Raw genomic sequence first — 13,862 nt, forward strand, 5'->3', positions numbered from 1 at the left:
TTCAAGTATCTCAGGGTCTTGTTCACATGTGAGGGACGGATGGAGCGTGAGATTGACAGTTGGATCGGTGCAGCGTCTGCAGTGATGCGGTCGCTGTATCGGTCCGTTGTGGTGAAGAAGGAGCTGAGCCGGAAGGCAAAGCTCTCGATTTACCGGTCAATCTACGTTCCTACCCTCACCTATGGTCATGAGCTCTGGGTAATGACCGAAAGGACAAGATCGCGGATACAAGCGGCTGAAATGAGTGTCCTCTGTAGAGTGGCTGGGCACTTCCTTGGAGATAGGGTGAGGAGCTCAGTCACACAGGAGGAGCTCGGAGAAGAGCCGCTGCTCCTCCACATCGAGAGGAGCCAGTTGAGGTGGCTCGGGCATCTATTTCGCAAGCCTCCTGTACGCCTCCCTAGGGAGATGTTCCAGGTACGTCCCACCAGGAGGACCTGACTCCTATCCTATGTCCAAAGACTTAAACAGTCCCACATGTTCTACACATTACATCTCAGTGTTAGGAATGTGAGCCTCTGAACCCAAACAACTCTATGCATTAAGATCTTAAAGGGGCTGTAAGGCACACGAGCCTCTGCCGTGGAGGCCAGATACCACACTTCTCACTGCAAAGTAGAATACCTAATGGCCACTAAAGGAATATTGCTTATTGATTATATATTGCACAATCAACATGTCATTGTTGTTTAGTGACTTCAGTGCACAGCAGCCATCGTCTGCTACAACAGGCTGCCACACAGAAATAATAACAACATGCACAACAGGGACACAGCTCTGTCAAAACCCTCCAGCCTCATTTTAGGAGTATAGCTATGTAAACTTTTATACCAAATGCAGATACTATAAAGAGGTAAAGACATTAACCTCCTAGGACCCCACTCTTGCATGGCATGCTTTATTAATTTATCTTTATTATTTGGACAAAACTATTTATTAAATGCCTGAACACATCAACATGTAAAAACAAAATGAGAAACAACAATTATGCCTCTTGTGAAAATGTGGCTCATTTGAAGTGCTGCTGACAGGTGCAGGAAGATATGTGCCTTTAACAAAGTCCATCTTGAACCTTGAATCGAAACTATAATGTGGCAGTATAAGGACCTCAAATGTGGACACCAGGACCTTGGAGAGAAAAAAACTGTATTGTGGCCTAGACAACCCAAAATGTGTTTTCCACATATGTGGACGCCAGGACATAGGTTAATAATACCATGTTTGTTTGTTTTTTATGTTAGTTTGGACTATAGACCTTGGGCTGAAAGAACTCTAAGGCTAATATCAGTGTTTCTTAGTTTTTTTTATACATAGGAACTCAGACAACCCCACAGTGCACAGATGCTGTTGGTACATCCACTGCTGACTTTGTGTGTAGACAGTCACATCAACACCTTGGGTGATATTTGTGAAAAGATAACACCAATAAAAAAAGCTGAAAAGACCCCATCTTGAAGGGGTCATAGCAGAGGACCCCTTAGAAGGCAGCTCAACTATGCATGTTCCATCAGATCCACAGGATTATACATATGATCCAGAAGATTCACTGACTATTTTGTCAGAGGTGTCTGAGAGGTAAGTCAAAGCTCCAGTTACTAATCTTTTAAAAGAATAGTTGTATACAAAAATGTTATATATACCTACTGGAGCTGTTTGAGGTGTGCCCAGTCTGTCAGCTTCAGGAATAGAGACTATTAGCAGTACGTGGAGCAGAAATGTCTCACAATGGAATAGCCAGCCTATTCTTGGAAGCACATCAGCGGGTAGTTTACAACTATCAGTGGGTGTATATACCAATAGTGGCTCCTTCGTTAAAGTTCCAAAAGTATTCTTTTACAATAAATACTTGCCTAGTAATGTAATGTTTTCCATTATTTCATTTTCTCAGATCTTCCGGGCAATGAGGATCAAAGTATTTCAGTACGACACCTTCCGAAGACATGCCAGGAGTTTCACTGAACCTGCCATTATATCATCTCAACTCTAAAAATAGAATAAAGAAAATATAAACGCAGACACATTATAAATAGAATATTTATAACTGTTTTGCTGTTTATTGAACGTATCAGATAATTGTCCATTAATGCAGATTATGGTGACGACATCCTGAAGCTGGTCTTTGAAGAGGTGTTTCTAGTTTCCTCCATTTGTTCAGGAGATGCCACAGATCCCCATTCCACCTCGTCTGTCCACTCAACACCCCGTACAGACAAGGCAACTGTCATCTCTGCTTTTACTTTCACTCTTTAATCCAGCACCGGTCTGAAGCCCACATACTGCCCCTCTTCATCGGGGGAACTCTTGGTGTGTTTGGAGGACGACAGAAGATGGCAGAACCACACAAACTCTGACCCAGCAATCCCCAGCACCATGACACGAAACTTCTACAGGCACAATACTTACGACTGAAGCACATATAGAACTGATTATACAGTGTGCAATAATTATTCATGTATTCTATTTGTTGTTGTTGTGTCTTGAGTGTGCTTGCAGTGAGACTAAAGAAAAAATCAATATATACAGCGTGCAATACTTATATTTCAATTTATTTTTGTTTTTAAAGTTTTCTTTACGTGTGTTTGCAGTGAGAATAAAGTAGTAAAAAGAAGCTACACAGTGTGCAATACTTATTTAAAGACTTTTGTATATGTCTGTGTTTGCAGTGTTAAGTGTAATGTAGTGTAAAGTACTTCAAAATACACTGCCTTGCCAGAAATATAAAGTCACCACCTGGATTTCCATCCATCCATCCATCCATCCATCCATTTTCTTCCACTTATCCGGGGTCGGGATGCGGGGGCAGCAGTCTAAGTAGGGACTCCCAGACTTCCCTCACCCCGGACACATCCTCCAGCTCCTCCGGTGGGATCCCAACGTGTTCCCAGGCCAGCCGAGAGACATAGTCTCGGGGCCGAGAGACATAGTCTCCCTCCTCCCGGTGGGACATGCCCAGAACACCTCCCTAGGGAGGCGTCCAGGAGGCATCCTGAGCAGATGCCCGAGCCACCTCAACTGGTTCCTCTCGATGTGGAGGAGCAGCGGCTGTACTCCGAGCTCCTCCCGTGTGACCGAGCTCCTCACCCTATCCCTAAGGGTGCGCCCGGCCACCCTGCAGAGGAAACCCATTTCGGCCGCTTGTATCTGTGACCTTGTCCTTTCGGTCATTACCCAGAGCTCATGACCATAGGTGAGGGTAGGAACGTAGATTGACCGGTAAATCGAGAGCTTTGCCTTTGGGCTCAGCTCCTTCATCCCCACAACGGACCGATACAGCGACCGCATCACTGCAGACGCTGCACCGATCCGCCTGTCAATCTCACGCTACATCCTTCCCTCACTCGTGAACAAGACCCCGAGATACTTGAACTCCTCCACTTGAGGCAGAGACTCACCACCCACCCGGAGAGGGAAACCCACCTTTTTCCAGTCGAGAACCATGGCCTCGGATTTGGAGGAGCTGATTCTCATCCCAGCCGCTTCACCCTCGGCTGCAAACTGCCCCAGTGCCTGCTGCAGGTCCTGGCTCGATGAAGCCATCAGGACAACATCATCTGCAAACAGCAGAGATGAAATCCTGTGGTTCCCAAATCAGACCCCCTCCGGCCCCTGGCTGCGCCTAGAAATTCTGTCCATAAATATAATGAATAGAACCGGTGACAAAGGGCAGCCCTGGTGGAGTCCAACATGCACCGGGGACAGGTCTGACTTACTGCCGGCAATGCGAACACAGCTCCTGCTCCAGTCATACAGGGACCGTACAGCCCTTAGCAAAGAAAGAAGCAAATGCCTTCTCCAGAGCCACAAAACACATGTGGACTGGTTGGGCAAACTCCCATGAACCCTTAAGGACCCGATGGAGAGTATAGAGCTGGTCCAGTGTTCCGCGACCAGGATAAAAACCACACTGCTCCACCTGAAACCGAGATTCAACTATCGGTCGGATTCTCCTCTCCAGTACCCTGGAATAGACCTTACCGGGAAGGCTGAGGAGTGTGATTCCCCTGTAATTGGAACGCACCCTCCGGTCCCCCTTCTTATACAGAGGGACCACCACCCCGGTTTGCCATTCCACAGGTACTGTCCCCAACCGCCACGCGATGTTGCAGAGACGTGTCAGCCAAGACAGTCCCACAACATCCAGAGACTTCAGGTACTCAGGACGGATCTCATCCACCCCCGGAGCCTTGCCACCGAGGAGCTTGCCAACCACCTAAGTGACTTCAGCCAGGGTGATGGATGAGTCCGCCTCCGGGTCCCCAGTTTCTGCTTCCTCCTCGGAAGACGTGACAGTGGGATTGAGGAGATCCTCAAAGTATTCCTTCCACCGCCCGACAACATCCCCAGTCGAGGTCAGCAGCTCTCCACCCGCACTGTAAACAGTGTTGGTGAAGCACTGCTTCCCCCTCCTGAGGCGTTGGATGGTTTGCCAGAATCTCTTTGAGGCCGTCCGATAGTCCTCCTCCATTTCCTCCCCGAACTCCTCCCAACCCCGAGTTTTTGCCTCTGTGACTGCCCGAGCCGCTACACGCTTGGCCCGCCTGTACTCATCAGCTGCCTCAGGAGTCTCACGAGCCAACAAGGCTCGATAGAAGACCCCTCTGACAGAGGGCCCCGCCAGACGTTCCCAGCAGACCCTCACGATGCGCTTGGGCCTGCCAGGTCTGTCCAGCTTCCTCCTCCGCCAGCGGATCCAACTCACCACCAGGTGGTGATCAGTTGATAGCTCAGCCCCTCTCTTCACACCTGGATTTAACTAAGCAAATAGGTTGTGGTTGCAGCAGATGGTCAGGTCTAGGTTCAGCAACAGTCTGTGCTCAAAGAATGAGGTCAGCTGACACCTGAATATACTGAATGACCAGGTTATTCCATCAATGGATTTTTTTCTTCCCTGATGGCACGGGCATATTCCAAGATGACAATGCCAGGATTCATCAGGCTCAAATTGTGACAGAGTGGTTCAGGGAGACATCATTTTCACACATGGATTGTCCACCACAGAGTCCAGACCTTAACCCCATTGAGAATCTTTGGGATGTGCTGGAGAAGCTTTGTGCAGCGTCAGACTCGACCATCATCAATGAGGTGAAAAATGAATGCAACACTGGATGGAAATAAATCTTGTGACATTGCATAAGCTTATCGAAACAATGTCACAGTGAATGTGTGACGGAATTAAAGCTAAAGGCGGAACAACCAAATATTACAGTGTGTGACTTTTTTTTGGTGGTGACATTTTTTTTTGGCCAAGCAGTGTATTCATTGATACCGTGTGCATTATCATATTTTTTATTTGATTGAACAATGCAACTTTTAGCATTTGTTTAACAATAAATTGGCACCATAATCAAAAGGTCAACTTACTGTACCATTCCTCTTGGCTGTAATGGGCCAAGCTGTGCTTTGAACAGGTTAATGGCATTTTGAAGGGTGTACTGTATATACTGAGACGCACAGGCTTAAATCCTGGATGGACTTCTTCCATTCTGGCTCTCACCTACCAAATATACTATCAACAACGTGAGTGTGCATAATGTACAGTAAATGAAAACAAGCTCTTGTAAAGTGAACTGCACTACAATCAAAAATGATTGACATTGTCACATCTAAAGACACGATATTAACAAAATGAACTACAGTAACTGCAGACATGAGCCAAAACGACATGCTTGATCCGCAAATAACATTAAATGTTTCATATTCTGACGCCTGTGCAGTGAGGTACACACTCGTAAACAAACTGTATGCACATGTGGTTCATGGACAAGTTTTATAAATGTATCACTTTTTTGCTAGGAGACTGGACAAAATTGTCCCAACAATAATACATCTCGATCAGACAGGATTTATCAAAAACCGACATGCCTCTGACAATATGCGGAGACTTTTTAACCTCATAAATTATGCACAACAAAAACAAAATAGAGCTATCCTTATCTAACTAGATGCTGAAAAAGCCTTCGACAGGGTGAACTCGAAATTCCTAATTGCCACAGTATATAGGTTTGGTTTTGGAGAGTTGTTCATCCACTGGATACAGACATTATACAGTTCACCAATGGCATCAATAATCACCACCTTCTCAAGCTTCAATCTCCATCAAGGAACCAGACAGGGATGCCCACTCTCTCCCTCACTCTTCACCATCTTTATCGAGCCACTAGCTGCATCAATAAGACAAAATAGCAATATATATATGGTATTACCATCAATAACAAACAACACAAATTAAGCCTCTATGCTGATGATCTTCTACTACATCTTCAACACCCCTCAGATTCATTACAAGAAACATTTAGAATGATTAATAGTTACAGGAAAATATCAAATTACACTATAAACTGGTCTAAGTCAATAGTTCTCCCACTTACCAAAGACTTTTGGGAATCTACCAGTCTTGATCATTACCCATCTCTACATATAGGCAATATAAAATACCTTGGCATTAATATCTCTGCTAAGATGTCAGAACTGATCAACCTGAACTATACTCCACTGTTAAAAAAGATTCAGGAAGATCTCCAACGCTTGACTCCGAATAGAAGCCATTAAGATGACCTTACCTCAGATAACTTATCTATTTACAGTGATCTCTGCAATGCCCGCTGATAACTGGTGTAAAACACTCAACATATGTGCTAGTCAATTTTATTGGAAAAAAACAAACAAAAAAAACAACAACAAAAAAACAAAACAGAATTGCGTTAACAACATTACAAAATGCTCAAGAACTTAGTGGCCTCGAGGAATAAATTTATTTCATTACTTTCTTGCCGCACAACTACAGTTTTTACATGTATGGATTAAGCAACATGACAACAAAAAACCTTGGCTAGAAATTGAACAAAACATATGCAACACAACCTCAATCCAAGATCTTCCCTTTCTTCCCCACAAAATAAAGAAATCTCTTTTTTTCCCATTATAACATCATCAGCACTACCCTGACATCCTGGTGGAAAACCCTCAGAATCACCAAGTCTGCACGTAGCTTTTGCAAATATACACCACTATGGCAAAATCCTGATTTTTTGATTCACAACAACCCGACTCATAACTCTCAATGGCAACAAAAGGGAATAACTCAGCTACAACACCTGTTCAAAGACCATAGATTTATCTTTCAATGAATTACAGCATAGGTACAAGAATGGGAAAGAGCAATTTCTGCAATACCACCAAATAAAACACATCATCAAGTAAAGTTAGATATCAACACATTACAACTGTCTATGATTTGTTGAAGAAATCATTAATATCACCAACACAAAGAAAATAACCTCCAAAATCTGTAAACTGATTTCAAAGGAAAGGGACTTAGATTTCACTTCCAACCCTGACTTTTGGAGTCAAATCTGCTCTAACATCTTCTCCGTGACTACAAATATCAATACACAACTTACACAACACAAAACTATCCATAGATATCACTACACTCAAAACAGACTTCATAAAATGGGCTTGATAGAAACAGCAATCTGCACACAATGTAATGAAGATACCACAGCCGACGACGTGTGCGCCACATGGGACTGTCCACCAGTACATTCACTCTGGATCACTGTCACCAACGCCCTCACAGATATTATGGGCTGCAGAATTCACCATCTCCAGCACTATGTCTACTAGAGGATCTTACACAAAGCTCTATTCCTGTCAAGTATATAAATCCCCTGCTCACATGCCTGTCTTTAGCTAAAAGAATTACACACTGGACAAACACAATTATAGAACACATCTCCAACAGAAAGAACAACTGCGATAAAGAACAACAATCAACCCTACTTTGTTGAAATGTGGAATGTTTTTCTCTCATATTTTAACTTCAAATAATAATTATCAGTACTATAGTCAGATGTATCACCTCTACACTTTTCTCCCCTTCCTTTTTGATGTTTTTTTCCTTCTGCAATAGTTATTATCCACAGAAGTTTCCCTCTCTCTTCTCCTTCGATTATAATTGTAATTTTAATTTCAGTTGTTGCTGATATTGATGGTATTGATACTACAAAAGCAGCTGCTGCTCAAATACTAACTATGCCCCCATCATTTTCTGTTTCTAATGCGTCACAATATAGTACAGCAAATTATTATAGACTCAAACACGGGCCAGATGAGATGGTTTCCTTGGGAGAAATAGTCACAAAAGGCCCTTCTTTCAATGCACTCTAGACATCACGAGCCCCCCCCCCACACACACACACACACCCCCACACACACACACACACAAACAGTATCAGCTTGAGTATGGGGCAGAAATGATGTGGGAAGGTTATCCAATTATTCAGTCAAAGAAAAAGGAAAAAGGAAGAAGGGAAAAGAGAAAAAGAGAAAGGGTAAAAAAGCAGAAAAAGAAGAAAAGAAGGGGGAGAAAAGGAAGGGGAAAAAGAGAGGGAAGGAAAAGGAAGAAGGAAAGAAGAAAAGGGGGAGAAAGGAAGGGAGGAAAAAAGGAAGAAAGGAAAGGATGGAAAATAATAAGGAAAGAAAGGAAAAGGAAAAAAATAATAAAAGAGAATGGAGACTCAACCCTGAAACTGAATGTCAAAACTAGTTTTAACTTCATGACTATACTCACTCATTCATTCATTTTACCTGTTCAATAAAAATAAAACATTAGCTCATTGTAAGGAACTGTCTCTGGGCCAAACAGGGATTCTCACTGAGTCATAGATTCTACACACCAGCTTGACAATCCTACCAAATTATGTGGTAAGGTTGTTATTCAAATCAGTGACTTGAGGTTCATCAGGGGCACATCCCAAGCAACACCAGCAACCACAGCTTCTGGTCTTTTATTGGGCGACTGATGCTGGACCCATGATGTGGTGCGGTCAACACTGGATTTATTCAGACTCAGAGGGGGCACTGGGAGGGTAGGATTCAGCTTCTCCAATGACCATGGATGCCTCATGCTCCTCTAGGGCAAAAGCGACTCCAGCAGCAGCAGCAAAATATCCAGTGGCAGGAAAATGACCTGAAGGAGCAAGTTGCAGTGCACAGTCTTCTCATTACCCGCTTAATCTCTGATCTTGTAGATGTGAAGGTCTGGCTTAGCAGCGACAACATCATAAACTACTGCCTCCCACTTGTCTGACAGCTTCCTCTTTCCTTTGACACCCTTATTTGCCAAGAGCACACGGTCTCCAACTGACATAGGTAAAACTTTGACACGCTTATTGTACTGTTCTGATTGGTGTTTCTGTTCAACAACACTGTTTCCATGAGCCAGGATCATGGCAGAATGAAGAACATTCTTGAAGAGGAGATCGACCGGTAATCGGGGAATTCTCCCAAACATCAGGTAGAAAGGTGCAAATCCTGTTGTTTCATGAGGTGTGCAATTATATGCAAATGTTAACGCCTGAATCATCTGTGGCCACTTCTGCTTAGTCCGTGGGGGCAAAGATCTCAACATACTCCCTAATGTCCAGCAACTTTACCACCAATTCACTCTCAAAGCTCGGACACTGGTCGCAGTGGTTGAGCTGAGGAAAGCCATAGATACAAAAGAACCCCTTTCAAAGCCTCCTTGCCACACTCTTTGCGGACTGATCACAGCAGGGGAACGCATGGGCCAACTTAGTAAAATGGTCCTTAACCACAAGGACATCCACTGACTTGTTACTGTCCTCAGCAGACCAAAAGTCAATGCACACCATTTCCATTGGTAAACTGGTCTTTATATTCTCTAGTGGGGCTCTAGCAGATGGTTCAGGGGTCTTACTGAGAACACATCGTAGACACTGTTTTACATAGTTGCGTACATTCAAAAGAAAATGCTGACGAGCCAGTGATAGAGTGCGTGGCTGCCCTTGGTGCCCACCATTGTCATGGAAGCCAGAGAGCACAGATGATTTCAGGGCCTCTGGTACAACAAACTGGAAGCGTTCGTGCTTGGTCAAAAGATCTTTAGTGACGTGGTGCAGAATCCCATCCAGAACTGCCAGCCCATCCCACTGCTTCAAAATCCTCAGGGTCTGCCGACTCTCATGGGCACGCTCACACCTGAAAGGCCTTTGTTTCCTCTTCACATAGAAGGCCACTCTAGACATCACAGCATCGCTTTCTTGGTGAGACTGAAGCTCAGGCTTGGACAATGCAGAAATCAGACTATGGTCTGAACCAACAACTGCATCAAGATGGCCAGGGAAGTGGCACAGTGTCTGGATCCAACCTCCCAACCGTCAGATGCTGACAGAGCTGCAGAGACCTCATCCTCTGTCATAGAGATATTGACTGCAGTTGAAAGTGGGCTGTTCAATGACTGGGGCTGACAAGTTAGATGGAAAGTGCCCTGCACAGACTCTTCCATTAGTTCACAGGTCTGCTTCAACAGATCAACATAAGGCTCAGAAAGGAGGCGCTCAGCCAAAGGTTTGACAAAAGGCTTCCTGCTCAGTGCATCCACTACAACATTCAGCCTGCCAGAGACGTCTTTGATGTCAAAGTTATACAGAGCCAGTTTGGAGACCCAGCGTTGAAGAACTCGGTCACACGGGAGGAGCTCAGAGTAGATCTTCCACATCGAGAGGAGCTGAGGTGGCATCTGTTCAGGATACCTCCTGGACGCCTCCTTGGAGAGGTGTTCTGAGCATGTCCCATCGGGGAAGACTCAGGACACTCTGGACTCCAGAGTGTCCTGAGTCTGGAGGCACTATGTCTCTCAGCTGGCCTGGGAGCACCTTGGGGTCCCACCGGACCCCAATTTCCCCCTCACTTTAAGAGAGGGGGAAAGTTTCATGCACGTTTTTGAGTGTGTGGCATGTGAGAGAGTATACATAAATGTAGTTGCTGGTCAACCATGGCTCCACAAACATAACAATATTACCTAAGTTGCTTTAGTTTAAACTGTCATTACACAGATATTAAGCACAAACTTTTTTTTTTTTATCTTAACAGTACATTATACTATAACATAATAACTATAACAATAACACAATCTCATATTCATTTTAAACAACAGGCTTTTGTTGTAACACAAACAGAGCCCAAAACCTTCTGTCACGCTCTGTTGAACTTACTTCTCTCCTGTGTGACTTCTCATATGTTTTATCAGAACGCTGCTCTGGGTAAATCGTTTCTCACAGACAGATTAGTAAGGTTTGTCTCCTGTGTGTGTTCTCATGTGGTCAGTGAGAGTACTCTATAGGGCAGGGGTCACCAACCCTGTGCCCGCAGGCGCCATGTCGCCCCCAAGCCCCACATGAGTCGCCCCCAGGCCGGTTCTAAAGATCGTACAACTCACTAATGAGCTGAACCCAAAATTTAAATTTATTCTGTTGCTATTTTTTAATCACCCTTGCATTTATATAGATTTAAAAATGGCAATATCTTAAAAATGTGATCATTATACGTGAAGCTAAGTTTTAGGTAAGTTAAGGTGAACTCTGACCTACTCAGTTCAAAGGTCAGTATTGTGCGTGTGACGAAACCAGTGCTCCGCTCACAAGCGCTGAGAGGATGCACTGAATGCAGTTTCTTACCCCTAAAACATGGCAGGAAAAGAAAATGTTACTTTCATAATGAATTTTAAAACTATAAAAGAAACCTGCGTGTGTCTTATCTGCGGAGCGACTGGCGACGACAAAGCGGCACAATGTGAAGGGACAGTACATTACAACTAACAAAGCTCCACGCCAACTGCCCCCCACAACGCACACTATGGGAAGAACAAGCCCTGAGCTAAAGGCAGCTTGGGTAACAACAGGCTTTTTCATGACACCAGCGAAAAAGTCACAAAAAGCAAACGAGATTTATTTAAAAATATGTAAGTTGATTTTTCTTTAACATTATATAATTGATAACTTTTTGAAACATTATGCAACATAGTTTATGTTTTGTTAAAAAGGTTTGTCAGTGGCTGGTGAAAATGGGACACTTTTCCTATGAGATGTAGTGATGCAAGTGCCATCTGAAAACTTAACAATTACTTTGATTAAGGCAAAGCAAGTTTATTTGTATAGCACAATTCGAACACAAGGTAATTCAAAGTGCTTTACAGAATAAGAAAGACATTAAAATCACACAAATCAAAACATAAATAATCACTCAATCTGTAACTCTCTCACCCACTCGTTTGCACCTTAAAAAAAAACAAAAAACAAAAACTAAATTAATAAAGTTAAAGTTCTGAATACTGATGTCTGTTCCCCACCTTGCTGTCATTGTTGATTGTGAGAAATCTTTTACGTGATCAGTGTCTTCACATAGATGATTATCATAAATCTTTATTAATAATGTAAAATTAGAGGCAAACTGAGAAAATGGGTTATTTCTGAAGAGCGCATCAAACTGGGTAACCCTTCGTATGACTCAGTGCCCAGGAAGTAGATCTCAGGTTCAAAAAGGTTTGTGACCCCTGCTTTAGAGTAAATGCTTTCTCACAGATGGGACACCTGTAAGGTTTGTCTCTTGTGTATTCTGATGTGTTTTGTGAGATAACTCGTTTTAGTAAATGCTTTCTCACAGACAGAGCAGCTGTAAGGCCTGTCTCCTGTGTGTGTTCTCATGTGGCCTGTAAGATGACTCTTTTTAGTAAATGCTTTCTCACAGACAGAGCAGCTGTAAGGTTTGTCTCCTGTGTGTGTTCTCATATGGCTGGTGAGAGTACTCTTTAGAGTAAATGCTTTCTCACAGACAGAACAACTGTAAGGTTTGTCTCTTGTGTGTGTTCTCATATGGCTGGTGAGAGTACTCTTTAGAGTAAAAGCTTTCTCACAGACAGAACAACTGTAAGGTTTGTCTCCTGTGTGTGTTCTCATATGGCTGGTGAGAGTACTCTTTAGAGTAAATGCTTTCTCACAGACAGAACAGCTGTAAGGTTTGTCTCCAGTGTGTGTTCTCATGTGGTCTTTTAAATGATTCTTTAGAGTAAATGCTTTCTCACAGATAGAACAGCTGTAAGGTTTGTCTCCTGTGTGTGTTCTCATGTGGTCTGTGAGTGTACTCTTTTGAGTAAATGTTTTCTCACAGACAGAGCAGCTGTAAGGTTTCTCTCTTCTGTGAACTCTAAAATGTCTTTTTAAATTATTTTTGAAGCCAAATCTCTTTTTACAAACAGAGCATTGGTGTTTCTTCTCCGCAACTCCTTCGGCTGTTCCTGACACGTCCCCATTGTCCACAGTGGCTCTGGTCTCTGGTGCAGACTTGTATTTGGGGGACAGACCTGAGTTTGGTGCAGTGGTGCTTTTGGCTCTCATCTGGACTTGGTTGTAGTGGTCTCCATCCGCCTCTGTCTCCATCTGTGCAGCTGAATAGCTGATTGGAGCACACCAGTCTTCATCAATGTCAGTGTCAGAGTTGATGTCCTCTCCCTGTGTGTCCTCTCTGTGGACACGTGTCTGTGAGCTGATGTCCTCTCCCTGTGTGTCCTCTCTGTGGACATGTGTCTCTGTGCTGATGTCCTCTCCCTGTGTGTCCTCTCTATGATCAGTTTCTTTTCGTTGAGGCAGTGAGGACTCTTCTGTCTTCACACAGCCATCATTGGGGACAGACCTTAAGAAAATAAAATAAAATCTACATAAATCAAAAACAAAAAGTTTGGAACAATTGTCCTCTGAGGACAAGTCAGTCTCTGTGTCTACATAAAGTATTCTTATGTATAAAACCTGCTAACCCTGTACATGGGATTCAATTAGCACTTTATACTTCTGGCTATTCTTAAATGTCCCTGAATTCAGATGTATTTCTAATCTGATCATATTTTATAATAAATTGTGTTGAAAGTGATGGGGCTCACACTTGCAGCTCCTCTTCCTCCTGTTTGATGTGCTCTTCTTCTGGTTCCTCTTTAATCTGTGGAGTCTCTGGGATTTCCTCTTTCAGAGTGAGACCAGGACTCAGAGGGGACATGTGGACACCTGCAG

At 43.6% G+C, this 13,862-nt stretch overlaps 1 protein-coding gene across 1 annotated transcript; it reads right to left on the reverse strand.

Moving 5' to 3' along the window:
- Nucleotides 1–9,383: 9,383 nt before the first annotated feature.
- LOC117388144 (zinc finger protein 121-like) lies at nucleotides 9,384–13,621 on the reverse strand. The gene is made up of 5 exons (XM_055230315.1): nucleotides 13,605–13,621; nucleotides 12,382–13,491; nucleotides 10,557–10,713; nucleotides 9,531–10,085; nucleotides 9,384–9,482 (listed from the first exon to the last, which is right to left on the reverse strand). The coding sequence occupies exons 1-5, from the start codon at nucleotides 13,619–13,621 to the stop codon at nucleotides 9,384–9,386; spliced, it is 1,938 nt and encodes a 645-aa protein (XP_055086290.1).
- Nucleotides 13,622–13,862: the final 241 nt, after the last annotated feature.

This window comes from Periophthalmus magnuspinnatus, chromosome 20 (assembly GCF_009829125.3).
Source record: "Periophthalmus magnuspinnatus isolate fPerMag1 chromosome 20, fPerMag1.2.pri, whole genome shotgun sequence".
Classification (NCBI taxonomy): domain Eukaryota; kingdom Metazoa; phylum Chordata; class Actinopteri; order Gobiiformes; family Gobiidae; genus Periophthalmus; species Periophthalmus magnuspinnatus.